This window comes from Lissotriton helveticus, chromosome 11, assembly GCF_964261635.1.
Source record: "Lissotriton helveticus chromosome 11, aLisHel1.1, whole genome shotgun sequence".
Taxonomy (NCBI): domain Eukaryota; kingdom Metazoa; phylum Chordata; class Amphibia; order Caudata; family Salamandridae; genus Lissotriton; species Lissotriton helveticus.
The window spans coordinates 9,479,130-9,505,697 of NC_136072.1; the positions used below are offsets into that span (position 1 = coordinate 9,479,130).

At 52.0% G+C, this 26,568-nt stretch overlaps 1 protein-coding gene and 1 long non-coding RNA gene across 2 annotated transcripts in view; one reads left to right on the top strand and one right to left on the bottom strand.

Moving 5' to 3' along the window:
- The window catches only part of LOC144792839 (uncharacterized), a 202,801-nt gene extending 199,769 nt beyond the window's left edge, over positions 1–3,032 (top strand). The window contains exon 3 of the long non-coding RNA XR_013602631.1: positions 2,187–3,032. This is a non-coding gene — a long non-coding RNA (uncharacterized LOC144792839). The remainder of the gene's footprint in view (positions 1–2,186) is intronic.
- The window catches only part of LOC144792837 (putative cation-transporting ATPase 13A4), a 289,798-nt gene extending 272,691 nt beyond the window's left edge, over positions 1–17,107 (bottom strand). Inside the window, exon 1 of the mRNA XM_078668035.1 lies at positions 16,276–17,107. Coding sequence (XP_078524161.1) covers positions 16,276–16,452 — 177 coding nt within the window. The 5' untranslated portion in view covers positions 16,453–17,107. The remainder of the gene's footprint in view (positions 1–16,275) is intronic.
- Between the last annotated feature and the right edge of the window lie 9,461 nt (positions 17,108–26,568).

Genomic DNA, 26,568 nt, shown 5'->3' on the forward strand with positions numbered 1-26,568 from the left:
TAGCATTCTTTTTAGCAGAGTCACTGGCATTAAGAATCCACATTAACAGTATCTTTCAATACATTTAAAAGTCATGTGCACAATAGTTCTATTTCCAAGATTATTAACTTCTCAATGTTTAGTTATTAAACAGCAAGCTTTGTATTGCTTAAACCTTCATTTAACCATCAGGTTCCTTTATACTGTTCCCCAGCCTATATTATCTAGGAAGGAAAACTACCAGTGCCTTAAGCACTTCACTGGAGATGTTAGCGCCGCTTCCCCCTGTAATTCTCCTCCTTACTTGTAGGTATTATGACTGGACTCGTCCTGCATCAGGCTTAGTAGGGGGGCAGCAGATACAGGGGGGTCGGGGAACCAAGGCAGGCGAGGCCCTCACGCCTCAGGGGGCTCCTCAGTATTCACTTCCCCTCCCTCGAGCCAGCTCCTCAACGTGGCTCTTGAGGGGAGGAAAACCAGGGCTGATAACACTTTGTTCCCCCGGCCCCTACCGGGCCTCTACACACTCTCCCTGCTCGGGCCAGCTCCTCAGTGTGGCGCTCGAGCGGGAGGGAGAGGGCGGATCTCTCGGCGGTTGGAAAAGCCGGCGCGCCTCCTCAGTGTTGACCGGCGGGGACTGCTACTCCCGCTGTCATGCGCGGAAGGCGCTCACGCTGGTGTCTCCTTCTCGCTGCGCCTGCTCCCAGAAGGGACGCGCTACTCCCGGGCCTGCTCTCTCTGGGTGCCCCTCCTTCCGGGGATCAGTTTCCGACGGGCATGCGCGATGGCGCTTTCACTTCCCTCAAAGCTAGGTCACTGCTGGCAGCTTCTCCACAGCGCAGTAGGTGCCCCCGGGGTCCCGTTCACGAAGGGAAGCCTCGCAAGGCTTCTCAGGCTCAGTGGAACCTGCGGGGGCGCTGCCACACAGCGCGAACAGTGCCCCAGGGGTCCCGCTCTCAGTTGTAAGCCGTGTACAGGTTCCTCAACCCACTCTTTCGACCCAGCAGATGGGGAGGCTTGCCACACGTCACAGGACCAGTTTGGGGTAAGAAAATCTTGAAATGGTCCAATGGAAGTCCTTCCTTTCCACACTATGGTGAGGAGGGGGGGATAAAAACGGGGAGGCTCCTTCAGAATAAGTCCACAGAGCTCTTCCTCAGCACTAATCCCCTATCCCTCCTTACTGGGCAGATTAGGGGCACAGGGGAACTTTTAGATCAGCTCCCAAGGCAGGGTTCTTCTCAGCTACCAAGACTTACTAGAATTAACCCCTTCACCTATCTGTCCAGGATCAGCAGGATGAGCTAACTTGGCTAGGACAACAGGACATAGGAGGTGGGAAAGCCTTGACAGAGGGCTACTCTTGTAGAGGAAACCACCCTTCAGAATCCTACCCCCACTAGACCTCAGCCTTCACTCTAGCTGCTCCTCACTGACAGACAAAATGGCTGTCCAGCATTCCGCCTTATATAGGCTGCCCTCTCAGTGGTCCAGAATGGACCAGAAGGTTCTGGAATGCCCTATGCTGGTCTATGGGTGAGTTCTGGGCTTGGCAGTTAGGGCAGTTGGTAGCCACCATTTTGTGGCTCCAACTTTCCCTGTCAGAACAGGCCTCTGGGCCTGAGGTAAAAGATTATGGGGGGAAAAAGAACACCTATCCCCTTGACCAACACCTAACAAAAGTAGTAGACACAAAAATATTAAGGGTATGAGGGGCAAAAAGGGGACAAAATAAATAATAATAAGGAGGGACTACGAAAAAAAATCCAGACAGGTCTAACAGGCACCTTCTTCCAATTCATAGAAATTGAATATAATGAACATTTCTGATCTCTGTGCAGTTGCACATTTTTTGGTATTAAAAATACTTGCAGCAGTGCACTTTACACCCTCGGTTATGAACTGTGCAATATTTGCAGCAGTTACTTAACTGCATACTTTGAGCCACATATAATGTACATGAGTAGCTTATTCAGCTGAAGTGCAACCTTCACATTAGCAATTCATCATTTTCAAAAATGTGCCACTTTGAAGGCTGAAATGGGACTAATCAAACCCCTGAAAATTCAGAGTTCTGAACTAGAGTTTATTTCCTCAGATTCTGCTGACTGTACTTGAATATGAAAGACTGTAACCGGGGCCCGCCAACCTGCCCCGAAGAGGGGTCTCAAGTAATCATGTGCGGCCCCCCCCTCTTTTCTCCCCAGCCTCAGCAGCCCCCGGTATGGTCGGGACTGGAGAGATACAGCTGTGACGACGAAGAGGAAGAGGACTGGGGGCCCTTTAAGTGGATGAGAAGTCTGATGGAGGAGGAGCCTCGTACCCACCTTAAAGGCGGCGCCGACAGTCCACAGGTGTGTTACTACACCGGAGGAGCGGACAGTGTGAAGGAGAGCGGAGAGGCGGGAAACAGCGAGGAGGAGTGGAGGAGAGGAGAGAAGTGGCGAAGTGAGGAGAGCGTACTAGAAGCCGAGAGAACCGAGAGCCGAGGACGGAGCACGGCGCCTCAAGACCCAGCGGGATCCGAGGAGGTCTCTGGAAGTACGGAACGCCAATCAGCAGGACCAGCTAAGCCTGGAGGCCAACACCACGATCCGCCCAGCCGTACGCCAGGAGGGGTACGGCTAGCCGAGGTACGTGAACGTTTCCTGGGGTGGTGGAGGAAAGGCCGAAGCCTGCCTTGAGATCCCCGTTGTCTAGATCGGTCTGGGCCCCCCTTGTTCTCACCTGTATTCACATTATTGTGCACTCGTCACGCTAGGTCTAGTGAAAATGCATCGGGTGTAATCCTCACGTCCCTCACACTCCCCAGCCCCTCTGTGAAGAAAAGCAGTTTAGCTTGAATACTTACGTATCCTCTTTTCTGCTTGTTCCCTCGGTCTTCGGCGAGAGCGGACACCACGGAGCCTCCAGAGCCTAGCAGAAGGAGGAGCACCGTCAGAAGGAAAGAGGAGGGCGTAATCCGGAAGACACGCCGGGAGAGAAGCCGATCACCCCGTAGGGGATCTACGAGAAAGACCTGTACTGATGCGCTGCTATCTAAAATAAATCAATCTACAACAAAAACCCGCCTACTACCTTTTCCTAGCCCCGCGCTTACAAAGACATAACTGTATTTTAGAGAAATCACCAAAGAAACACCAGAAGGAACCCGTGCAACTATTGTCAACTAGTGGGGTCAATACTTTTTTGACAGCAGGAGAAGGATAGGATTTGATTTGGGTGCCTGATACAAAAATCTGTGAAATAATGAAACATGTGTCAGACAGTGACCAGCCAGAATAATTCTGCTTTGTTCTTGTCCAATTACTTATTGAAGGGGAGAGAGAGGAAGTTGAAGTGGTTGGCGATCAACATTGTAGACAACCTTCTGCAGGAGAAGTGGCGGTTGATGGTTGCAGTAGTGGTGCACACAACTTGGTTTTTTTTCTTATTCCTTTTATCGCCCATATTTGCTTCTAAATTAGATAGGGGCCCTCCAATCCCCGGCCAGAGAAGATGGTCTTGGATCTCAAGGTGCCGGTAGAACCTTGAACTTCAATCCCCTGTATTCTTTGCTGCTTCGGTCCTTGATCCACGATGGAGCGCAGGTGGATACACCAACCAGATTTGAAAGTGGTCAAAGATTTTACATTTTTAATTTGTCTAAGCCCCAATCCACCACAGGAGTGCATTTCTAAAGCAAACCAGACCTTCTAGGGATGAAGTTATAGTTTTATATGGTGTCAAGCAGAGGCCAACAGCAGGGTCCATTCCAGGGCCAATTGCCACTGGTCAGCTGGGCAGTTGCAGGAAAGGCCTATGGTAGCTTGGTGTGTTCCTGTAGCTTTAACAGAAGGTCAACCTTCAGACTCTTGCAGTCCACTTCTTTGCGTGGGATAAAGAAGGAGCAGGTCAAGTCCTTTCCTGCTCACCTTCATCTCCAGAAAGTGTTCTGAAATGGGTGCCTAGAGATGCCACATTTATGTCCGACATATTAGCGGGTGAGAAAGACTCCTGGCCCTAACAAATGGGGTAAATGTTCTCAAGACCAACAATACCCACTTGGGGCATTTTTTCACAAAGGTGACGGTCTTCGGCCATCCTAAACTTGGGTCAGAGTCCTGGGTATGTGTATTGGGAATATACTCTGGTGCTCCTAGAGTCTACAACCAATACCACAATCCAAAGTGTAGCATCCACTACACCGACAATAAAACAAGTGACAGAAGCCTGCTAGGACAAAAGCAGGGCTCTCTAGCAATCCGATAGTGGATACAGAAGAATTGTCATAGCATCATGTTCTATGTCTTTCAAGTGCAGCCCAAGTGTTATATGTAAATCCGGCAAATCTGTAGAGCAGAATTTAACACTCAAGCAGGATTTGACACAATGTCAAAAAGAAGGGCCACAGCCCCACCCTTTATTGTCTTTATTAGATGAGTGGATTGTTGGCTCCTGGGAGGCATTACAAATCCTTTCCATACCTATTCAAATGTTCATCATTGGCTGGGAGAAGATGGAGAAAATGCAAATTAGCACAGAGTAATTTAAGTTAACTTTCTAAAAGTTACTTTTCTTAACATTTAATAAAAATATGACTTCAACGTCAAATTATATTTTTAATATCTATTACAAACTTTCATTTTTCTAGCCACAGTCCTGAGCTACAGTATTAAGATTTTAATTTGTACTTTGGTTTTCTCCATAGGACAACTAAACCTGCCACAGTGAAAAATAGCGTTTAGGTGATAGTCACTGTCCGGTCATATTAATACTACAACTTTACATGTCCTTCTTTTGAATACCATGCACACTGCCCTGTGGGGGGCTTCAAGACCTACATGGGGTGATTCATTACTGAAAAGGGTGGGTTTTTTACTTGTCAAAAGTGTTCATCTTGACTGGTCAAACTACATATTTTACACAGCTCCAGTCAGGCTACACTTGCTGGGCTGAAGCCATGTTGGTACTACTACTTTAGTGGATGGCACAATAGGTTAGACTGTCAATCACAGAAACCTGGCTTTTGGGGGGGTTCTCGCCCTGATGTAGCTTCTGGTGTACCGGCTGGATATGTTATTCTTAATGTGAACCTAAAAGATAAGGTAGGTGGAGTGGGCACCTTGATCTGTAAAGAGATATTTGCTCGCTCCCCAGGTGAAATCTTCTAGGTGTAGCTACTATCATAACAATTCTGTCAGCAAAGTATCCCACTAGAGAACTTTTTGCGATCTATAACTTTGGCAAAATGTTCGAATCATTTACCTAAAGCCCAACCAACGCAAATGCTTTGCTCAGAACTGGCAGATTTCTTTCAAAATAAGATTTCTACTTGTTTTATATTCATTTACCTCAATGGTGGAATATGCAGAAAGATTGGATCAAGGTACTCATCCTTTTAAAGGGAGGTCACATTTTAGATTTATTACTGAGGAGGAGGAGGAGGAGGGGATATCTAAAAGTTTCACAATCAGGTCCAGCTCTACTCTCGCCCTTGTCCTATTTGGATTTCTAAATTGTTGGCCTCCTCTCTCCTTGACTTACTATGTTGTGCAACAACTCACTGGAGAGAGGTGTGGTACCTGCTTTTCGTACATCAACATTATTTACCTAATTTTTTTAAAGGTATTTCTTCTATTCACGGACCTATTTCTCTCCTTCCGCTCTTCGCGAAAATCCTGGAAAGCTGAGTAAATGCACACTGACCTCTTACAGTGAGGAAACTACTGTGTTTAACAATCACCAGCATGGATTAGACTCTGCTTCAGCCCTGAAACTGCACTTACAGCGGCTACATATGACATACACATGATCTTGGACGCGGGGAATTTGTCGGCACTTGTCCTCCTTGACTTGTCAGCCGCCTTTGATATGGTTTTCCATGCTATTTTATTGTAAAGACTGTTCGCAGTTGGCCTGAGAGACAAGCCACTTGGATGCTTTGAATACTTTCTGGAAACAAGAACGCAGGTGCCTATTTTCTCAAATTTTAGACTTTATTTATATATTTAGAAAGTTTTATAGAGCGCAAACGAGATCCTGGCAGATATCAGAGCGCTATACAAACAATAAATGTTACTTTATACATCAAATAAGAGCCAATCCACACAAGTGAATAAAGCATGTACTAAAAACAACATAGCTAGATTTAACATCAAGAATGGTCTTGTAGTGTTCCTCAGCCAGGGATCTGCTCTTAGCCTTACACTTTCTTAGGTTTCGCCTGTCGAAAGCTGCGCAAGCAGCGTTTCGCGCAGGCGAAATCTTTTGTTTTGCAGTATGGCTGTTTGTCCCGCCTCTGTTTCCCAATGGCTAGCTCCATAAATGGAGGCTAGCCATTGGAAAACAGAGGCGTCAGTCATTCTGCGAGGCGACTCGTGGGCGTTCCTGAAAATTTCTCTCATCCGGCCCCTTTTAGGACGTCAGTGGGCGGGGTTTATTTTTTTGTTCGTCGAGGTTTCTTTCGTCATTCCGCGGCCGACCGCCGCCGGAGGAAGTCCAGGTCCAGGTGAGTGCTTTCCGTTTGCCCGTTCGTTCCCGCACCCCCCTCCCGCTGTCAGTCTTCCCGTTCCTGCCCCCCCTCCCGATGTTCGTGTCCCCGTTCCTGCCCCCTCCCGCTGTCCGTGTGCCTGCCCGCCCCCCTCCCGCTGTCCGTGTGCCTGCCTGCCCCCCTCCCGCTGTCCGTGTGCCTGCCCGCCCCCCTCCCGCTATCCGTGTGCCTGTAGTACAGAATGCGGTAGATTTATCTGCGGGACTCCTAAGTTCACAAAAAGCGGGTCAAGCTCGAAACTATGCGAATCAGTCAACTTTATACAATCTTCAATGTTCAGGGGCTCGGAGATAACGCGCTGCTCTACTCGGAGACAGAAGAGTTTTGTACAGTTAACTAGAATAAGGACCAATTTGGAATTATAGAAACCTTCCTATAAAATACCCGCACAGGGGATTATTTAAAAGATAAATTAACTATTTTACCAGAATTCTGCCCGTCTGCCGCCGATCGGGAGGGGTTGCAAACAAGCAGGCTGGCCCAGCTTCCACGGGCCCCGCCGTAGCTACGACTCCTGCTGCCAGTCAACATTTAAACAAATCGCTTGACCATTTCCGCCTTGAGCTCTAGGTAAACCCCAGTTTTAAGTTTGAATTCCGCGTCATGACCGGTTTCCTTAAAAAAAAAATGTGTGATTTTTTGTAATTAAGCACATTTGGTTAAGTTACTAATTCACAGGACTGCGGATGCGGTAACGTGGGTCCGCATCACAAAATCACATCCAAAATGCTGCGCTGGCTGTGTTTAGTATTAAACAGTCTGTGTATATTCACAGCACCACAGTGTGCCACAAGTGCCCGAGCCTGTATTCAGAATTTCTAGCCATCTCAATAACATTGTAATGAGATGCACACTTCGACTACAATATTATAACCGCCTACGGCCACTCTCAGTCAAGTTAAAGGAAGCACAAATGTAGCTTTTGTATACTGAAAAGATGTTTCAGAGTGTGAACGGGAGGGGTGGCTTGAAATGGTCGTCGAGTAGTTAGTTCCTCCTACGACACTAAAGTTCCTCTAGCCATGTCATAAAAAAGGCATTTATGTGAGAGCCGGGTCAAATTTGAAAGTAGCCCATTAGCCATCGGAGCGTTCAGCGTTGGGTTTCAGTGTAACGTGACTGGCTAGGGTAACCCGCCCCGAGGTAGTGGAATGGTCTAAAATGCCTTTAAAAACCAAACCACTAATTCAAAGTCAACAGCTGGGGATAATTGCACTCATTGGAGGTTGAAGGGGCTCCGCGGGAAAGACACGACCCAAAGCCACCTCACCCTCAAAAGTCAAGTAAACTAGCTGCGCCCTATAGCGGGGCGTGCTGCCGGCTTCAGCCCTCGAGGGGGCTAATGTTAAGTGACTGCACTGGGGCAGGACGTCCATATGCGAATGTTACTCACAGCCTCGTATTTACATTTCTACAACTAGCCCTACTTGAACCACGATTCGTGGCTGCGACGCAGCACTGGAGCAGGGCCCAATATCCTGCAGTAGGGACAGCATTGTGTTTGTCAGCTGCACCCGCAGCCAGCACATCACAGAGCAGCAAGTCAGGAACGGGGTAAGAGAGGAAAGCTAGGCGCTGCCCGCCAGGCCCGTCTGCAACAACACGTGTCAAAAATGTTACCGGTGGAAAGGAGGCCGGAGTGCAAAGAAACGAAAAATAACACACAAAACCACAGAAAAGTATCTGTGAAGGTAAAAACACCACATTGTATCCATCTCTCTTCGTCTTCTTAGGAGCACGAACTGACAAGCTCGAGACCTCATCAAAAGACGAAAGTGCATGGGCTGGAGGCTCCAAGGACTGATGCATCCACCGGAGGGGTGTGCGTTTGACCCATGGCCACAGGTTCAAACCCTAGAGGGGACAGTCCGTTTTTCTTTCTTCAGAGGTCCACGAAATGAGGATATTTAACTATAAACACCCGGGCGCCGTACACTCTGATGATACACCTGTTATCATATGAAGAGCTTACTTCAGGAAAGGCCATCAGAGGCTCTATGGGAGCCTGTTAATTGTGGGTAATATCACAGATAACCCGAATCTAGGTAAAGGAGGATGAAAGGTTGTCAAGAAGCTCTTTCTGGAGCTAAACAGCTCAGAAACAACAGTCGGGGAACAGGGAGGGCTGCACTACCACAAAAGGTTTGTAAAGTATGGTTTCAGAAAAGATAAGGTATGCCTTAATGAACAAGTAACTTTAGCCCCGAGCATGCAGGTCTTTATGATTTGAGATAGTACAAAGCCTCTAATTTAGCAAGATTTTTGGTACCAATGCTTGAGGTCTCTTTCCCATTTCTGCATTCCTAATCACCCACTGAAGAGGTGCAGCAAAATTGTTTGTGGAATCCTGAGTTTCTTTACTCCTCCCTTCGGTATAAAGGGAGGATGTTTTTACAGTCATTAACCAGGGACTGGGTGATGGTAACTTTAATTGCAACATGGAATATTTTATTTTTAGTATTTTACTTTTACTTCCCTGCCCCCTCGCTGTGCTTGCATCCCTGCCCCCTCACTGTGCTTGCTCTGCTGAGTGTGTGTGTGGCTCTGGGTGGGTGTGTGTGGCTCTGGGTGGGTGTGTGTGGCTCTGGGTGGGTGTGTGTGGCTCTGGGTGGGTGTGTGGGGCCCTGGGTGTGTGTGTGTGTGGCTCTGGGTGTGTGTGTGTGTGGCTCTGGGTGTGTGTGTGTGTGGCTCTGGGTGTGTGTGTGTGTGGCTCTGGGTGTGTGTGTGTGTGGCTCTGGGTGTGTGTGTGTGTGGCTCTGGGTGTGTGTGTGTGTGGCTCTGGGTGTGTGTGTGTGTGTGGCTCTGGGTGTGTGTGTGTGTGTGGCTCTGGGTGTGTGTGTGTGTGTGGCTCTGGGTGTGTGTGTGTGTGTGGCTCTGGGTGTGTGTGTGTGTGTGGCTCTGGGTGTGTGTGTGTGGCTCTGGGTGTGTGCGTGTGTGGCTCTGGGTGTGTGTGTGTGTGGCTCTGGGTGTGTGTGTGTGTGGCTCTGGGTGTGTGTGTGTGTGTGGCTCTGGGTGTGTGTGTGTGTGTGGCTCTGGGTGTGTGTGTGTGTGGCTCTGGGTGTGTGTGTGTGTGGCTCTGGGTGTGTGTGTGTGCGTGTGTGTGTGGCTCTGGGTGTGCGTGTGCGTGTGGCTCTGGGTGTGTGTGTGTGTGTGGCTCTGGGTGTGTGTGTGTGTGTGGCTCTGGGTGTGTGTGTGTGGATCTGGGTGTGTGTGGCTCAGGGTGTGTGTGTGTGGCTGGCTCTGGGTGTGTGTGTGTGTCTGGCTCTGGGTGTGTGTGGCTGGCTCTGGGTGTGTGTGGCTGGCTCTGGGTGGGTGTGTGTGGTAGTAATTGCTGTCTGCTGAGCTCGTCCGTAGGGTACAATAGGTCTCACATTTGCGAGAGATTAAGCTAATGGCAATGTAAATGACAATCCATTTATTTATCTGTTTTCAAAACCAACACATAAATACAAATTTAGGCATTTACAATGCCAATAGCTCTAACTTTTCCAAAGGCGAAACCATTGCATTGTAAATGCTTGTTAATATATTTGTGTCTCTCAGACTGATCTGATTGCCTCTTTCGGGTTTCAATTTTAAGGTAGGTGGATGACGCCCAGTATTCACCTGCATGGAGGGGAAATATCTTCCAACTCCAGGATAAATTTAGAAGCTGCAGGTTCAAGGGAGCCAGCTGGATGAGTGCCAGTTCTCTCTGGCTAAACTCAGTCAAAATGGGGGGGTTTGATTGTTGGTAATCCCTCGATTTGGAGCTCAATATGGTGGCCCCGGTCGTTAGAAGAACGCCCTCTGCTTGTAAACTAGGCGTGCTATGTGATTACAAACTTTCACCCGAGCATTAGATGAATAAGTTGATGTTTAGATTCTTTCTGCTCGTGAAACACTTGAGGAACATCATTGCGTTGATTCCTCAGAGCTCTAAGCTGACTGGACTACTGTAATGCCCCCTCTGCTGGACTTCCAGACCACATTAAACAGATGTTAAAATGTACACAAAATGCAGCTGCCAGGATGATTTTGGGAGGAATAAGTTTGACAGATTAAGACCCTCTGTATGGTCCATAAGGCGCTTTATCCAGTAGCTTGGTCCTCTTACATCTCTGATATGTTAAAAAACATACATTCCTCCCAGACTGCTTCCCTTGAACACCGCTGCTCTGATCACAGAACCAAAATACCAAAGAGCAAGACTGGGAGGAGGGGCTCTAGACTGACGCTTGAGTTACACTCGGAGCCCAAGCATGGACTAGACTGACGCCCGAGTTACACTCGGAGCCCAGGCGAGGACTAAACTGACGCCTGAGTTACACTTGGAGCCCAGGCGTGGACTAGACTGACGCCTGAGTTACACTCGGAGCCCAGGCGTAGACTAGACTGACGCCCGAGTTACACTCGGAGCCCAGGCGTGGACTAGACTGACGCCCGAGTTACACTCGGAGCCCAGACGAGGACTAGACTGATGCCTGAGTTACACTCGGAGCCCAGGCGAGGACTAGACTGATGCCCGAGTTACACTCAGAGCCCAGGCGTGGACTAGACTGATGCCCGAGTTACACTCGGAGCCCAGGCGTGGACTAGACTGAGGCCAGAGTTACACTCGGAGCCCAGGCGTGGACTAGACTGATGCCTGAGTTACACTCGGAGCCCAGGCGTGGACTAGACTGAGGCCAGAGTTACACTCGGAACCCAGGCAAGGACTACACTGATGCCTGAGTTACACTCGGAGCCCAGGCGTGGACTAGACTGACGCCCGAGTTACACTCGGAGCCCAGGCGTAGACTAGACTGACGCCCGAGTTACACTCGGAGCCCAGGCGTAGACTAGACTGACACCCGAGTTACACTCGGAGCCCAGACGAGGACTAGACTGACGCCCGAGTTACACTCGGAGCCCAGGCGAGGACTAGACTGACGCCTGAGTTACACTCGGAGCCCAGGCGTAGACTAGACTGACGCCCGAGTTACACTCGGAGCCCAGGCATGGACTAGACTGACACTCTCAAGGGGTAGAGGGGGAAGGGGATAGGCGAGGCAGCCCCCCACTCATACAGTGTTCAAACAGTTAATGCCTCACCTATATATAGCAACATCCACATGGAAGACCAACAGGGTAGAGATATTAATTATCAGTACTACCTGGAGTATGTCCAATAACATAAGTCCACGGGTCTGGATGTATTCTTTGCCAATATAAAATCACACAGGACCACAACAATACACCCCAAAAAATGGTGAGAGATAGAGAGAGTACCTCACGGTAGAACAACCCGAGGGGGTTCCCGGTTAGCAATTGCCGGTATACCCGCTTCTCATCATTGGCAACTCTCTCTATATGAAAAGACAAACGTGCACTCAACAGGGAGGTAGTGCGGACGTGAGAATAGTGAAGGAAAACACAAATAGTGACCAACGTATCAAACACTGACACCTACTTATAGTGTACAGAGATACATAACAAGACCCCTAACAAACCACAACAAAAACAAATAAATTGCGTAGTGGTGCTTTGCTTGCTGTTGCCTTTTTATTCTGATGCAGCAAAACACTACTGGTTAAAAATGGTTACTTGTATACCATCAAAAGACAGGCGTGGACTAGACTGACGCCCGAGTTACACTCGGAGCCCAGGCGTGGACTAGACTGAGTTACACTCAGAGCCCGGGCGTGGACTAGACTGACGCCTGAGTTACACTTGGAGCCCAGACGTGGACTAGACTGATGCCTGAGTTACACTCGGAGCCCAGACGTGGACTAGACTGATGCCTGAGTTACACTCGGAGCCCAGGCATGGACTAGACTGACGCCTAAGTTACACTCGGAGCCCAGGCATGGACTAGACTGACGCCTAAGTTACACTTGGAGCCCAGGCGTGGACTAGACTGACGCCTGAGTTACACTTGGAGCCCAGGCGTGGACTAGACTGACGCCCGAGTTACACTCGGAGCCCAGGCGTGGACTAGACTGATGCCTGAGTTACACTCGGAGCCCAGGCATGGACTAGACTGACGCCTGAGTTACACTCGGAGCCCAGACGTGGACTAGACTGATGCCTGAGTTACACTCGGAGCCCAGGCATGGACTAGACTGACGCCCGAGTTACACTCGGAGCCCAGGCGTGGACTAGACTGAGTTACACTCAGAGCCCGGGCGTGGACTAGACTGACTCCTGAGTTACACTTGGAGCCCAGGCGTGGACTAGACTGACGCCTGAGTTACACTCGGAGCCCAGGCATGGACTAGACTGACGCCTAAGTTACACTTGGAGCCCAGGCATGGACTAGACTGATGCCTGAGTTACACTCGGAGCCCAGGCGAGGACAAGACTGATGCCTGAGTTACACTCGGAGCCCAGGCGTGGACTAGACTGACGCCCGAGTTACACTCGGAGCCCAGGCGTGGACTAGACTGACGCCCGAGTTACACTCGGAGCCCAGGCAGGGACTAGACTGACGCCCGAGTTACACTCGGAGCCCAGGCAGGGACTAGACTGACGCCCGAGTTACACTCGGAGCCCAGGGGTGGACTAGACTGATGCCCGAGTTACACTCGGAGCCCAGGCGTGGACTAGACTGACGCCCGAGTTACACTCAGAGCCCAGGCATGGACTAGACTGACGCCAGAGTTACACTCGGAGCCCAGGCGCAGACTAGACTGACGCCCGAGTTACACTCGGAGCCCAGGCGTGGACTAGACTGACGCCCGAGTTACACTCGGAGCCCAGGCAGGGACTAGACTGACGCCCGAGTTACACTCGGAGCCCAGGGGTGGACTAGACTGATGCCCGAGTTACACTCGGAGCCCAGGCGTGGACTAGACTGACGCCCGAGTTACACTCAGAGCCCAGGCATGGACTAGACTGACGCCAGAGTTACACTCGGAGCCCAGGCGCAGACTAGACTGACGCCCGAGTTACACTCGAGCCCAGGCGTGGACTAGACTGATGCCCGAGTTACACTCTGAGCCCAGGCGCGGACTAGACTGATGCCTGAGTTACACTCGGAGCCCAGGCAGGGACTACACTGACGCCAGAGTTACACTCGGAGCCCAGGCAGGGACTAGACTGACGCCTGAGTTACACTCGGAGCCCAGGGGTGGACTAGACTGACGCCCGAGTTACACTCGGAGCCCAGGGGTGGACTAGACTGACGCCCGAGTTACACTCTGAGCCCAGGCGCGGACTAGACTGACGCCCGAGTTACACTCGGAGCCCAGGCGCAGACTAGACTGACGCCCGAGTTACACTCGTTGCCCAGGGGTGGACTAGACTGATGCCTGAGTTACACTCGGAGCCCAGGCGAGGACTAGACTGAGTTACACTCGGAGCCCAGGCGTGTACTGGACTGACGCCAGAGTTACACTCGGAGCCCAGGCAGGGACTAGACTGATGCCCGAGTTACACTCTGAGCCCAGGCGTGGACTAGACTGACGCCCGAGGTACAGTCAGAGTCCAGGCGTGGACTAGACTGACGCCGGAGTTACACTCGGAGCCCAGGCAGGGACTACACTGACGCCAGAGTTACACTCGGAGCCCAGGCAGGGACTAGACTGATGCCTGAGTTACACTCGGAGCCCAGGCATGGACTAGACTGACGCCCGAGTTACACTCGGAGCCAGGCGTGGACTAGACTGACACCTGAGTTACACTCGGAGCCCAGGCATGGACTAAAATGACGCCTGAGTTACACTCGGAGCCCAGGCAGGGACTAGACTGACGCCTGAGTTACACTCGGAGCCCAGGCAGGGACTAGACTGACGCCCGAGGTACAGTCAGAGTCTGACCTTTTAACACTTCTCAGGGCTCCGGAAACCCCTTTATTTACACACGCTCCACTTTGAACAATTGAGAGTAGGAGTTGGTGTTCAGAGTGGATTCGTTTGTCAGCGCCAGGACACCCCTGGGTAAACTCTACAAAACCATTAGTAAATAAACAAACAAAATCAGTAACTCATTGAGCGATCCACAAGAAGCAGAGTTCAGTGATCTGAACATTAACCCTCTGCACAACTTTGCTATAAGACAAAACCCCGATCTCTCTCCAGCAGGAGCATTGATCACCAGAGGTATCTTGACATTATAATTGTTGCCTGAAAACTGCTGGACACACAAGGAACTCTGCAGCAGGTGCTTTCAAACCCAGAACTTAACTCAGCGACCCCCAAAACGCAGCAACGGGTGCAGCTGCACCGGTCGCACCGCCCCGAAGCCGGCCCCGACTAGAAATAGACACTCAGACATCCGAATAAAGAATTATTAAACCCACGGTCATTGAACTAAATTACACAAAATACGAATCTTGTTTTTTTGGGAACGACACCCTGAAAACAAAATTTGTTCATGTTACGAACTGACTCCGCGTCACCATTTTCCAGTGCTGGGTTTTCAACAATAAGGTGCATTCTGGGAGCGGTAGTCGTGTTTATTTCAACTTAAACAATTGGCCTACAGCGTCTGACCGCAAGCGTTGCCACATGGAAGCCCAGGACTGGAGTACGGGGATCCTGGTGACGGAGTCATTTTGCACCCTCACAGTTCATTAAAAGTCCGCAATTTGTGTTCATATATGACGTAATTGGGAACGTTGACTGAAAGCTACCCCCCCTCCTGTAAACCCATTTACAAATTAAAGTAATATTTACAGAGGGCAATTTGTATTTTAAGATACTTCACTAAAACTGTGTGATCCTGGGAAAATCATTATATTTTTCCCGTGCCTCTTTCCATGCCATTCATTTATGGCAGCGCTTAGAAATAGTCTGAATTCAAACTTTCAGGCGCTACATGAAAATAACTTTAGCATTTCGCGGACCCTGGAAGTGCCTGGGACTCGGCTCGTGACAGGGGGCACAGAATCCCCTCAATGAAAATTAAATGTGACAGTGGCACCCCCTAGCAGAGCCGTCCAAGTGCATCTGGGCGTGCAGGTGCAGCGCCTGAAGAATGTTCTAGCGCCAAGAGAGGCAGAGAGGGTGACACAGTGCCTAGACTCCGCAGAGAGGGTGACACAGCGCCTAGACTCCGCAGAGAGGGCGACACAGCGCCTAGACTCCGCAGAGAGGGCGACACAGCGCCTAGACTCCGCAGAGAGGGCGACACAGCGCCTAGACTCCGCAGAGAGGGCGACACAGCGCCTAGACTCCGCAGAGAGGGCGACAGCGCCTAGACTCCGGCACCAAGAGAGGCAGAGAGGGTGACAGAGCCTAGACTCCACAGAGAGGGTGACACAGCGCCTAGACTCCGCTCCAAGAGAGGCAGAGAGGGTGACACAGCGCCTAGACTCCGCAGAGAGGGTGACACAGCGCCTAGACTCCGGCAGAGAGGGTGACACAGCGCCTAGACTCCGGCAGAGAGGGTGACACAGCGCCTAGACTCCAGCACCAAGAGAGGCAGAGAGGGTGACAGAGCCTAGACTCCACAGAGAGGGTGACACAGCGCCTAGACTCCGCTCCAAGAGAGGCAGAGAGGGTGACACAGCGCCTAGACTCCGCAGAGAGGGTGACACAGCGCCTAGACTCCGGCAGAGAGGGTGACACAGCGCCTAGACTCCGGCAGAGAGGGTGACACAGCGCCTAGACTCCGGCAGAGAGGGTGACACAGCGCCTAGACTCCGCAGAGAGGGTGACACAGCGCCTAGACTCCGCAGAGAGGGTGACACAGCGCCTAGACTCCGCAGAGAGGGTGACACAGCGCCTAGACTCCGCAGAGAGGGTGACACAGCGCCTAGACTCCACAGAGAGGGTGACACAGCGCCTAGACTCCGCTCTTACCATCTCGTTCTCCTCCCCTTGGTTGAGCAGGGCATGGCGGTGCTTCTCGGGGTCCCTCTCCATCCCGGGGGTGCCGCTGCCCTCTCCCCGCTGCCTGGCTGGGGTCGGGTTCAGAGTCAGCTTCTCCTCGTCCTCTGCTCCGGGGTTAATGATTGTGGTTCCTCCATTTCTGCTCATTTCTATTTGTCGAGCTCACACCGTCCTCATTAGAGACGGTTCCTGGCGCTTCCAACTCCTCCCAGGACACAGGGCTGCTCCTCTGCAGGGGCCCTCTGTGCGCCTATGGAGGGGTCCTGTGTGTTCCTGTGGCAGAGCCCTGTGTGTGCCTGTGGAAGGGGTCCTCTCTGAGCCTGTGGAGGGAGCCCTGTGAGAGCCTGTGGAAAGAGCTCTGGGGATGCAGCCTGTGGATGGAGCCCTGTGAGAGCCTGTGGAGGGAGCCCTGTGAGAGCCTGTGGAAAGAGCCCTGGGGATGCAGCCTGTGGATGGAGCCCTGTGAGAGCCTGTAGAGGGAGCCCTGTGAGAGCCTGTGGAGGGAGCCCTGTGAGAGCCTGTGGAGGGAGCCCTGTGAGAGCCTGTGGAGGGAGCCCTGTGAGAGCCTGTGGGAGCCTGTGGAGGGAGCCCTGTGAGAGCCTGTGGAGGGAGCCCTGTGAGAGCCTGTGGATGGGGCCCTGTGATTGCAGCCTGTGGATGGAGCCTGTGGGGGGAGCCCTGTGAGAGCCTGTGGGGGAGCCCTGTGAGAGCCTGTGGATGGGGCCCTGTGATTGCAGCCTGTGGATGGAGTCCTGTGAGAGCCTGGGGGGGAGCCCTGTGAGAGCCTGTGGGGGAGCCCTGTGAGAGCCTGTGGGGGAGCCCTGTGAGAGCCTGTGGGGGGAGCCCTGTGAGAGCCTGTGGATGGAGCCCTGTGAGAGCCTGTGGATGGAGCCTGTGGGGGGAGCCCTGTGAGAGCCTGTGGGGGAGCCCTGTGAGAGCCTGTGGGGGGAGCCCTGTGAGAGCCTGTGGATGGAGCCCTGTGAGAGCCTGTGGATGGAGCCCTGTGAGAGCCTGTGGATGGAGCCCTGTGAGAGCCTGTGGATGGAGCCCTGTGAGAGCCTGGGGATGGAGCCCTGTGAGAGCCTGTGGAGGGAGCCCTGTGAGAGCCTGTGGAGGGAGCCCTGTGAGAGCCTGTGGAGGGAGCCCTGTGAGAGCCTGTGGAGGGAGCCCAGTGAGAGCCCTGTGGAAGGAGATCTGCAGTGCCTGTAGAAAGCCCCGCGCGTGCCTGTGGAAGGGACCCTGCGCGTGCCTGTAGAGAGAGCCCCTTAACCACGAGCAGCTCTACCATCCGTCCATCAGCACAGGCAGCTACAGCCTCGCATCCTCAGAGTAGCCCCAGTGCCTGCACATCCACTCTTAAGTGCACCCTGCGGGGGGGCCGCGTCAGCCTCTCATCCTCCAATGAGAAGAGGCCGCTCTGCTGCACGCCGGGTGCCCGGGGGCGGTGGTTCATTCTGTGTAGAATTGGGGCCTCTGACCCAGTCGGTGGCACCCTGGAGCCCTGGGCAAATGTTTGACGAACCGGTGCATTCTGGGATTGTGTTCGGGGTCTGCATCCATTCATCGGCCTGGGAAGGATGAATGACGTGTGACGGGGCCGGGAACAGGTCGTGTCTGTGGGAATGATGGCGAGCCCGGTTTCACCCTTCGCCGGGCCGCACCGGCCACCATTAAAAGCCCCAACCTGCCACCCCCGGTCAGGAAAAACCTGCTAGAAATGAAAAAACTGGGGAGGGCCCAAAGGGCGTGGCCGATGTCATTAAGCAGAGTGCGCCGCCCGGTCTACGGCTCCTGTCAGTGCATCCAGATATATACCACAGACAGCAAGTAACTCTACACCTGCAACAAGCCAGGGCTATTGGCTTTGCCAATGGTTGTTTGTTGAATACGCAATAAATATGCTTTTGTTGTATATTATATTGAAAAAGCTTTAGTTCTGGAATGGTGAGGCTGGGAAGGAACTGCAAGGCGTCTCTTTGAAGTTGCATCACAGGCTGTGAAGGGGGCGCTGTCGCAGAGTTAAGATATATTTGTTTCACCCCGAGGGTGAGGCAAACATAGAGACCCGTCTCAGCACCTGCTATTTAGAGCTGGCAGTGCTGGGCACCGTCAAGACCCGGCCCACTTAAAGCCCTGCCCTTCGGGAGGAGTTGAGCCCTCGAACTGTGACCGGGAGAGCGGGATAAGATATGAGGTGACTTGCCCCACTCCCCCCCCCTCCAGATCTCTTTCCCTCACCTCATGATCTATAGAATGTTTCACACCGACTGTAAAGAGCGTTCAACTCTCACAGGTTCACGTGTGAACAGCTCTCGCCATCCAGGTATTTCCCATTGCATTCTGGGACTTACAGTTCTGAGTTTATCATCAGGACTACAAATCCCAGAATGCAAAGTCAAACACCTGGCCTGCAGGAGCCCCTCCCACGTGGATCTGGGACCCATGAGGGTCTCAGGCTGTGGGACATTTGCAGCTAAAGGCGCTGATTGTCTCCAGATAAGCAGGGCCCCCGCCTCGCTTTTCCTTTCCCCGCCCTGGGCTTCGTGTGCCCTGTGGCATTGGTTCTCTGCAGAAGATGCTGTTGACCGAGGGCGCCTGCACACAGTCATGATAACCCCTGAACACCTGCCCCGGCCCCCCTCCCCTCCACCCAGTGCCTGATCCATTTTTTTTAGCTATTTGGGGTAGTTCGTTTTTTTCCACGTGAGCTAAACATGCCAAATTTGCACCTTTTTTTGCAACATACTGGGGTTTCTAATGGTACCCAAAGTTTGTGGATTCCCCAGGAGGGGATTGAGAAAATAGGCAAAATGTAGCTACATTTTGAGTTTTTGGGGACAAATAGGGAAAAAGTGGTCCGGATAAAAGTGTCAGGTCGTTTTTTCTTAAATGGTATCAACTAATAGTGAGCTGTGCTAAAGTCACCGGTGCAGATTTACGATTCCCTGCAAATCCGCAGGGATGCGCCGGGAAAGATGCGTGACGCAAGTTTACCCTTGCGCCACCACAGGTGCGCCGCATTTACAATGCAGCGCATCATGCCGCAAGGATAAACAGATGTGTGTCGCATCTGTCGTCGTAAGGTTGGCGCAGGGCTGGAGTTGTGTCGCAGGCGCGACGCAACTCCAGCACTGTGCCAACCCGGCCTATCTTCCACATGGTGCATCGCACCTTACACCTGCTTCAAGCAGGCGCAAGGTTTTGACGCAGCGGGGTCAAAAAAGTGACTGAGTGGAATCTTGTAGATTTCACTCAGCCACTTTTCCGAGGCGTTCCTGCGCCGGAACGCCCACCCTGCGCCGCTACGCCCGCATGAAACCTGACGCAGGTTTCATGTGGCGCAGGGCTTTACAACGTGACGCATCTCCCTAGATGCGTCATGTTGTAAATCCCCCGCAGCATGGCGCTAGTTTTACACTGCTGCTGCGTCACAGTAATGACGTATCGGCGGCGCTAAAGTGGCGCACAGGGCTTGTAAATCTGCCCCATCATCTTCCCATGTTTCAGGGACATGCAGATTAACCCGTCGGCCGCTGGACGTCGCGTGAGCTACCTCCCTGGTGCTATGCACGTCCAACGGCCGACGCGACCACACCCATTTCTTCGAACATTCAGCACTGGCGCTGAACGTTCGAAGCAGCAAACGGGTTAAAATACTAAAACTACTTTTTACCACAGTTCTGGCATTTTTCAAAGAGGTAGCTCATTTTTTCTTCTTTTTGTGCCCTCAACCTACTTCCAGTTTGTGGTGGAAACCAGTGTGAAACCCACGGGGGATCCAGGAAACCTATAGATTTATGAAAAGTAGACACAATTCCAAGTTCAGCATGGGTTCATGTGAGCAGATTCCCCCAGATTTTTCCAAAGAAACTAAGGGCTTGATTTAGAAAATGGAGAGCAGGCGACTCCGTCACAAATGCAATGGATATCCCGTCCGCTGTATTGCATGTACATTACCTCCCGTCCCTCCCGCGCCTTCCTTCATCCCAAGTGAGGCTCCGCCTCCCACCCGCGACTCGCACTCGAGTTACGGCGTGCGGACAGAGGACGCGAGATAGGCGCCTGTCATCTCACGATTATCGATTCTGGACACCGGCTAATGGCCAAACAATAATTTTGACAGTACAATTTTGGAATTTTGTGGAGCTCAAGCTCACGCCGCGGGACCATGTGGCCTGGAATTATCGCCATATGAAAGAACTTATTAATGGGAATACGTACAGCCGTGAACAAGTCGCACGTTCTAAGTGTACAAGAAGCGACGAAACACGTGTTGGCTTGGAAAAACGAGAACGCCCAAACTTCGGGAAGATTGATTTAAAAAGAAGAAAAGATTTGACAGAATTCATCCACTTTGTTGTGTATTCTTACTAACCTCTGAAAAGATTGTGGTTGATAATCACGTGTGCTAGGGTATCTAATTTGCCTTGTTCTGTTGGTTCGCCACAGAGACTTAGGGAGGCAGGTGGTTCTCCCCATCCTTGTAGCACCGTCATTGTTCGCACAAATAACCTGGAGTGAATGTCCCTCTAGCGCCTACATACCTATCATTTATACCACCATCCCTGCTCTAAAAACTCTGCCCAACTCCACCTGTTTTTTTCTGTCACCCTAGTGAGATTTACTTTGTCAGTTCCTCCCGGTGGCGGTGCCGGGGAGTCTTCGGTCTGGTTCTCTGCGACGGCGGAGCCCTGTGTAGCGGATGTATGTCAGTACAACGCAATCTTTTAGATCGCGGTACTTTACTACGCGGTTATTACAACGCAAGTCGTTACAACGACTTGCGTTGAAGGGCACGGATTGAGGAATCTTATAATTTTATATTCCAACACCAGTCCACGTAACAGTAGGGAAGGTGTTAGAATATAAAACTACAATATTCCTTAACCAACAGCGCCATCCAGCGCAAGTCGTAGTAACGACTTGCATTGTAATGGCGGCGTGGTAAAGATCGTGCGGTGTAAACACCGCGTTGTAAACGATGTTTACCCTCTGCAGCATTCTTCCTGCGGAGCTTCCTCTCCTCGTCTCCCTCGTGGTTTGGGTGCGGAGCGGTTGCTCGGGAAGCCGCGACGGTGTTCGGCGGTCCTCCTGTGGCTGGGGCTGTGTTTCCGGGTCGGGCTTGCGAGGCTGCCTCTACTCCCGCACTAGACTCCTCACGGAGATCTGGTAGGACGGCTTTATACGCGGTCTTTTATTTCGGCTTGCATGTTGGTGTTTTTTTCCTGTTTGAGGTTGTTTTCCGGCCAGTGTTTTTTCATTGGTGGTTGGCTGGTGGGTTTTCCTCCATATAATGGGTGCTGAAGGGTTGCTTCTCCAGTCTTCTACTGCCATGGGTCGCAAGTGGCCGTTTAAGAGGAACAACCTGGTGTCTTCTTCCTCCTATTCCTCTCCTGAGGGTTCTCCGGTTCCCACTAAGCACCCTACGAGCCAGGGCCTTTCCGGGGGTGACGTGCCTCTCATGTCCAAGGAGGAGGTGCAGGGCATGATTGAGGCGGCGGTGACTAGGGCTCTACAGGCTCGTCTCGTGCCTTCTGGTCCTCCTCGTCCTCGTACTTCGGATCATGTGGACGATGTATCCCAGTCGGATGGTGGTGGTCCTTCTCCCTCCTCTGACAGCAAGTATGTCTCCAGGGAGGAGAGGTGGGATGTTCTGGCACATGTGCGGGACGATTTGGGGTGCCCTCCATTCCAACTAGGGGACGCAGGTGGAACTCTCTGTCCTGAGTATACTACTCCCTGCCGGTTGGGCATGCCCTTTTAGGGCCCAGTCAAGGACATGGTGATGAGGGAATGGCGTGAGGTGGATACGTTGCAGGTCCCTCGCTTCCTCCAGAAACGTTACCTTTTGGAAGGTGAGGACCCCTTGCCTCACAGTGTGAAGCTGGACTCTTTCATGGCCACTCTGATTGGCAAAATGGCTATTCAGCCTGAGGATTGTACCAGAGCTGATGCTATTGATAAAAAGGTGGACTATAGCCGTAAAAGGTCTTTTGCTGCTGGGAACTTGGCGCTGAGGCCTAGCCTTTTCTCTGCTTATTCTGTGCAGTCTTCGGTGCAGGATTTCGAGAAGTTGGCGGCCGCTGTTCAGGAGGGCTCTGAATGCTTTGACCTTCTGGCTGCTATGGAACCGGTGGCTAAACTGGTGGTGGACGTTTCATCTGACGTTATTTAATCTTCGGCTATGTCTATGTCTATTGGGGCCTTGGTGGGGGCACAACGTTCCCTTTGGCTCTGGAACTGGAAGGCTGACCCTGGAGAGAAGGCGGCAATGTTGAAGTTGCCTTTAGATGGCCAGGCTCTGTTTGGGGACCAATTGGCTGCCATGCTCTCTGAGACTTTCAAGGAGTGGAAGCGTGCTTTGCCCTATAAAGGCGGTTCGGCTCCATCTAGTAAACCTTGGAATAGGGTCCCTCTGTCATCCCCAAAGCGTGAGTCTTGTCAGTCTTTCTGCCGGTGGCGTTTTCAGCCCTGTTTTTCTCCCAAGCATGCTGCCTCCACGCCTAAAGGCCCTGCCACGAAGGGTACCTGACAACTATTGTCTGGATGGTTCACTGCCGGTCGGTGGTCGACGTCAGCTTTTTCTTCCTCGGTGGCCGCAGGATGTTTCTGATGGCTGGGTCCTGAGCACTGTGGGTTATGGTTACGTAATCGACTTTTGGCAGGTTCCGCCGGATTCTGGGGTTTGTCTGACTCCGGTGCCTGTCTCCGGTCCCCGCAGAGTGGCTCTGCTGGACGGGGTGTCCTGTTTGCTTGCCAAGAAGGCCATCTGCCGGGTTCCTGTCGAGGACATCGGGACAGAGACCTACTCCATTTTGTTCCTTGCGCAGAAGGTGTCCGGCAGCTTTCGGCCCATCCTGGATCTCAAGTGGGTCAACTCCTGGGTCCCCGGAAGCTTGTTTCCTTCCCAGTATAAGAATTGGCTTGGTAGTTTGGTTTGCCCTGTTCCCATCATGCACTGGGACAGGAACAGACTAATTTGCATATAGCCAGGTTCTGAGCTGGGATGGTGCATTGAGCTAAAAACAGTGATGGATTAAAACCATGATCTCTTGACTTGGTAAGAGTATTCTGCATCATTCAGAAACTCTGTCCATCACCACCCCCTTTTTCCAAAATTGCTTTTATCCACACTATGTGTGGGAGGGTATGCTCAGACGTGAGTCCCTTGCTCATTGCACCATCAGGATTCAAGCAAGCCGGGCCGACGAAGGCTGCCATGCCAGAAACCGGTCCCCGGAAGCTTGTTTCCTTCCCAGTATAAGAATTGGCTTGGTAGTTTAGTTTGCCCTGTTCCCATCATGCACTGGGACAGGAACAGACTAATTTGCATATAGCCAGGTTCTGAGCTGGGATGGTGCATTGAGCTAAAAAACGGTGATGGATTAAAACCATGATCTCTTGACTTGGTAAGAGTATTCTGCATCATTCAGAAACTCTGTCCATCACCACCCCCTTTTCCAAAATCAACTCCTGGGTTCGGACAGTTCACTTCCGTATGTTGACCCTTCAGGCAATCATTCTGCTGGTTCTGCCTGGTGAGTTTTTAGTGTCCGTGGATCTCGAGGACGTCTATCTCCATGTCCCACTTGCCGCTTCTTCTCAGCATTTCCTGAGGTTCACTGTGGGGGACGCCCATTTCCAGTTTTGCGTCCTTCTCTTTGGCCTCAAGTCCTTGTCCAGGGTCTTCAAGACGGTCCTAGCACCCCTCATGGCTCTCCTTCATGCAGACAGCGTTTTCATTCATCCTTGTCTGGATGACCTCTTTACTGCATGCTGCCGGGGAGTCTCTTTTGCTCGATCAGATCAGGAGGGCCTTGGAGTTTCTTCAGGGACACATTTTTTGGTGAACTAGGGAAAGTCTTCTTTGGCCCCCTCTCGGGACATGGTGTTCATCGGAGCTTGTTTTCAGACTTTGCTTGGCCATGTTACTTTGTCCGACAGGCGACTGGCCTCTCTTCAGTCACAGGTTCGGGCTTTGATGTCCCGGGAGGCGCCTCCGGCGGTCCAAAGGGTGCAGGTGCAGGGGCATCTGGCTTCCATGGTGTTTCTGGTTCCCTGGGCTCATTTTCACCTTCTCCGCCTGGCCAACTGGATCCTGTTGAGTTGGTCCCTAGGGTCCCTAGGGTCTCAGAGTCTGTTGTCCCCGCTACCCATGACAGAACAGATCCGGGGGGAGCTTTCCTGGTGGCTCTGCCGGCGTCACCTTCTGGCAGGGATTTCATTGGCTCCTCCGGCTCTGTTTATGTTGACTATGGACCCCAGCCAGTCCGGGTGGGGTGCTTGGCTGGGGTCAGATCAAGTTCAGGGGTATTGGCCCCTTCTGCACTCCCAGAGGTCTTCGAACTTGCGGGAGTTGAGGGTGATTTGACTTTCCCTGGTTCACTTTCAGGACTCTCTGCAGGACCATTGGGTGTTGGTTCAAATCGACAATCTGGTGGTGTAGTCCTATGTCAACCATCAGGGGGGACCAGGTCCTTGAACTTGAGTGCCAGCGACATGTTTCTGCGGGCTCGGGTATGGGTGCTGTGTCTGTCTGCACTCTACATTCAGGGGATGGACAATGTGCGGGCGAATCTGTTGAGCAGGGCCATTCCTTCGTCACAGGATTTCTCTCTCCTTCCCAGTTTGTTCGACCAGTTGGTGGGTGGTTGGGACCTCCTTGTGGTGGACCTATTTGCAGACCGAGGGAATGCCAAGGTGGCCCTGCTCTATTCTCTGGGTCGGTGTCCTGGGGCTCTGGGGGTCGATGGCTTGACCTCTTCTTGGCCCCAGGGTCTTCTATATGCCTTCCCCCCCCTTTCCACTGCTCCGGGTCTTTCTGGTGCGGGTCCGGAGAGACTGTGCTCAGGTGTTGTTGGTTGAGTCCGTTGGCCTCTGCCAAATTGGTTTCCTCTCCTGACTGGGTTGTGTTGTGACCAGGAGTGGGTCCTTCTGGTGGTTACGTCCCCTTCGTTGTTTCCAGCCCTTCCCCTGTGCTCCGTGCAGAGGTTACACCGGACGGCCTGGCAGGGCTTAGCTGTCTTGGGGGTTCCTGACCATTTGGCAGTTACTGTACAGGCTTCCTGTAGGTCCTCCACTTTGCTGTCCCATGCTAAGCATTGGCGGGCCTTTTTGCCCTGGTGTGCTGCTAAGGAAATTGATCCCACAATTGTTGACCTCTTTTTGATGATGCATTTTCTTTTTTTGATGATGCAGTTTCTTCAGGATGGGACCCATCAGGGTTTGTCGAAGGCTAATCTGGGAGTGCCGTGGGCGGCTATTCAGGCTTTTCGGGCTCCTGCCGTAATTTGAGGGATGACAGGGGCCTGATGCCTCGTTATGTCAGGGTCTGTTGAATTTGTTTCCTCGCCCTGTCAGGTCCTTTCCTTCATGGAATTTGCAGCTGGTGTTGGATGTCCTGTCCGGTCCTCCATTTGAGCCCTTTGAGGTTCTCGAGTGGAGACTCTTGAATTTTAAGATTTGTTTTTGGTGGCCATCACCTCAGCATGACGCTTGGGTGAATTGGGGGCTTTGTCTTGTAAATATCCTTTCTGCAAGATCTTTTTGGATCAGGTGCCGATACCGTCCTTTGTCCCTAAGGTCAATGCGGCATTTCATCTCAGTCAGGAGGTGATTTTGCCTGATTTCTGTCCTGCTCCGCCCTCAGCTGAGGAATCTCTTTTGCACTGTCTGGATGTACGGCGTGCTTTCCTGTGGTACCTGCAGGTTGTGGAGTCCTTCCATAAGGGGGACGCTTTGTTTGTTAACTTTGGTCCTGCTGAGAAGGGTGTTAAGCCTTCCACTGCTACGCAGAGTCGTTGGATTCCGTCACGGTCTTGATGGCTTACCTACTTAAAGGGGTGGATCCTCCTGTGGGGTTCAGGGGCATTCTACTCGCAGTATGGCGGCTACGGTTGCTGAGTTGCAGGGTCCCTCTGTGGTGGAGATCTGTAGGGCTACAACCTGGTCTACTCCCTCTACGTTTGTCCGTCACTATCGGATTGCTATTATGGAACTTTTGGATAATGTTCTCGGCCACAGGGTATTGTCCTCTATGAGGGACCAGGGATGTTGATCTGCTGTGTTTGGGGCACCTTATTACATTTTGGTTTTCTTTATCACTCAGTTGTCCGTCTCTGTTTTCTTCTGCTTGCTATGTCCTCACTTGTGATGAAGGAGGACGAGGGAGGGACAGGAGTTAATGCGTCCATTACTATTGATAATGGCATTATTCCTAGTTCTACTCCCTCGCCTTCCTTCAAGGACCCTCCCTCCCTCCCG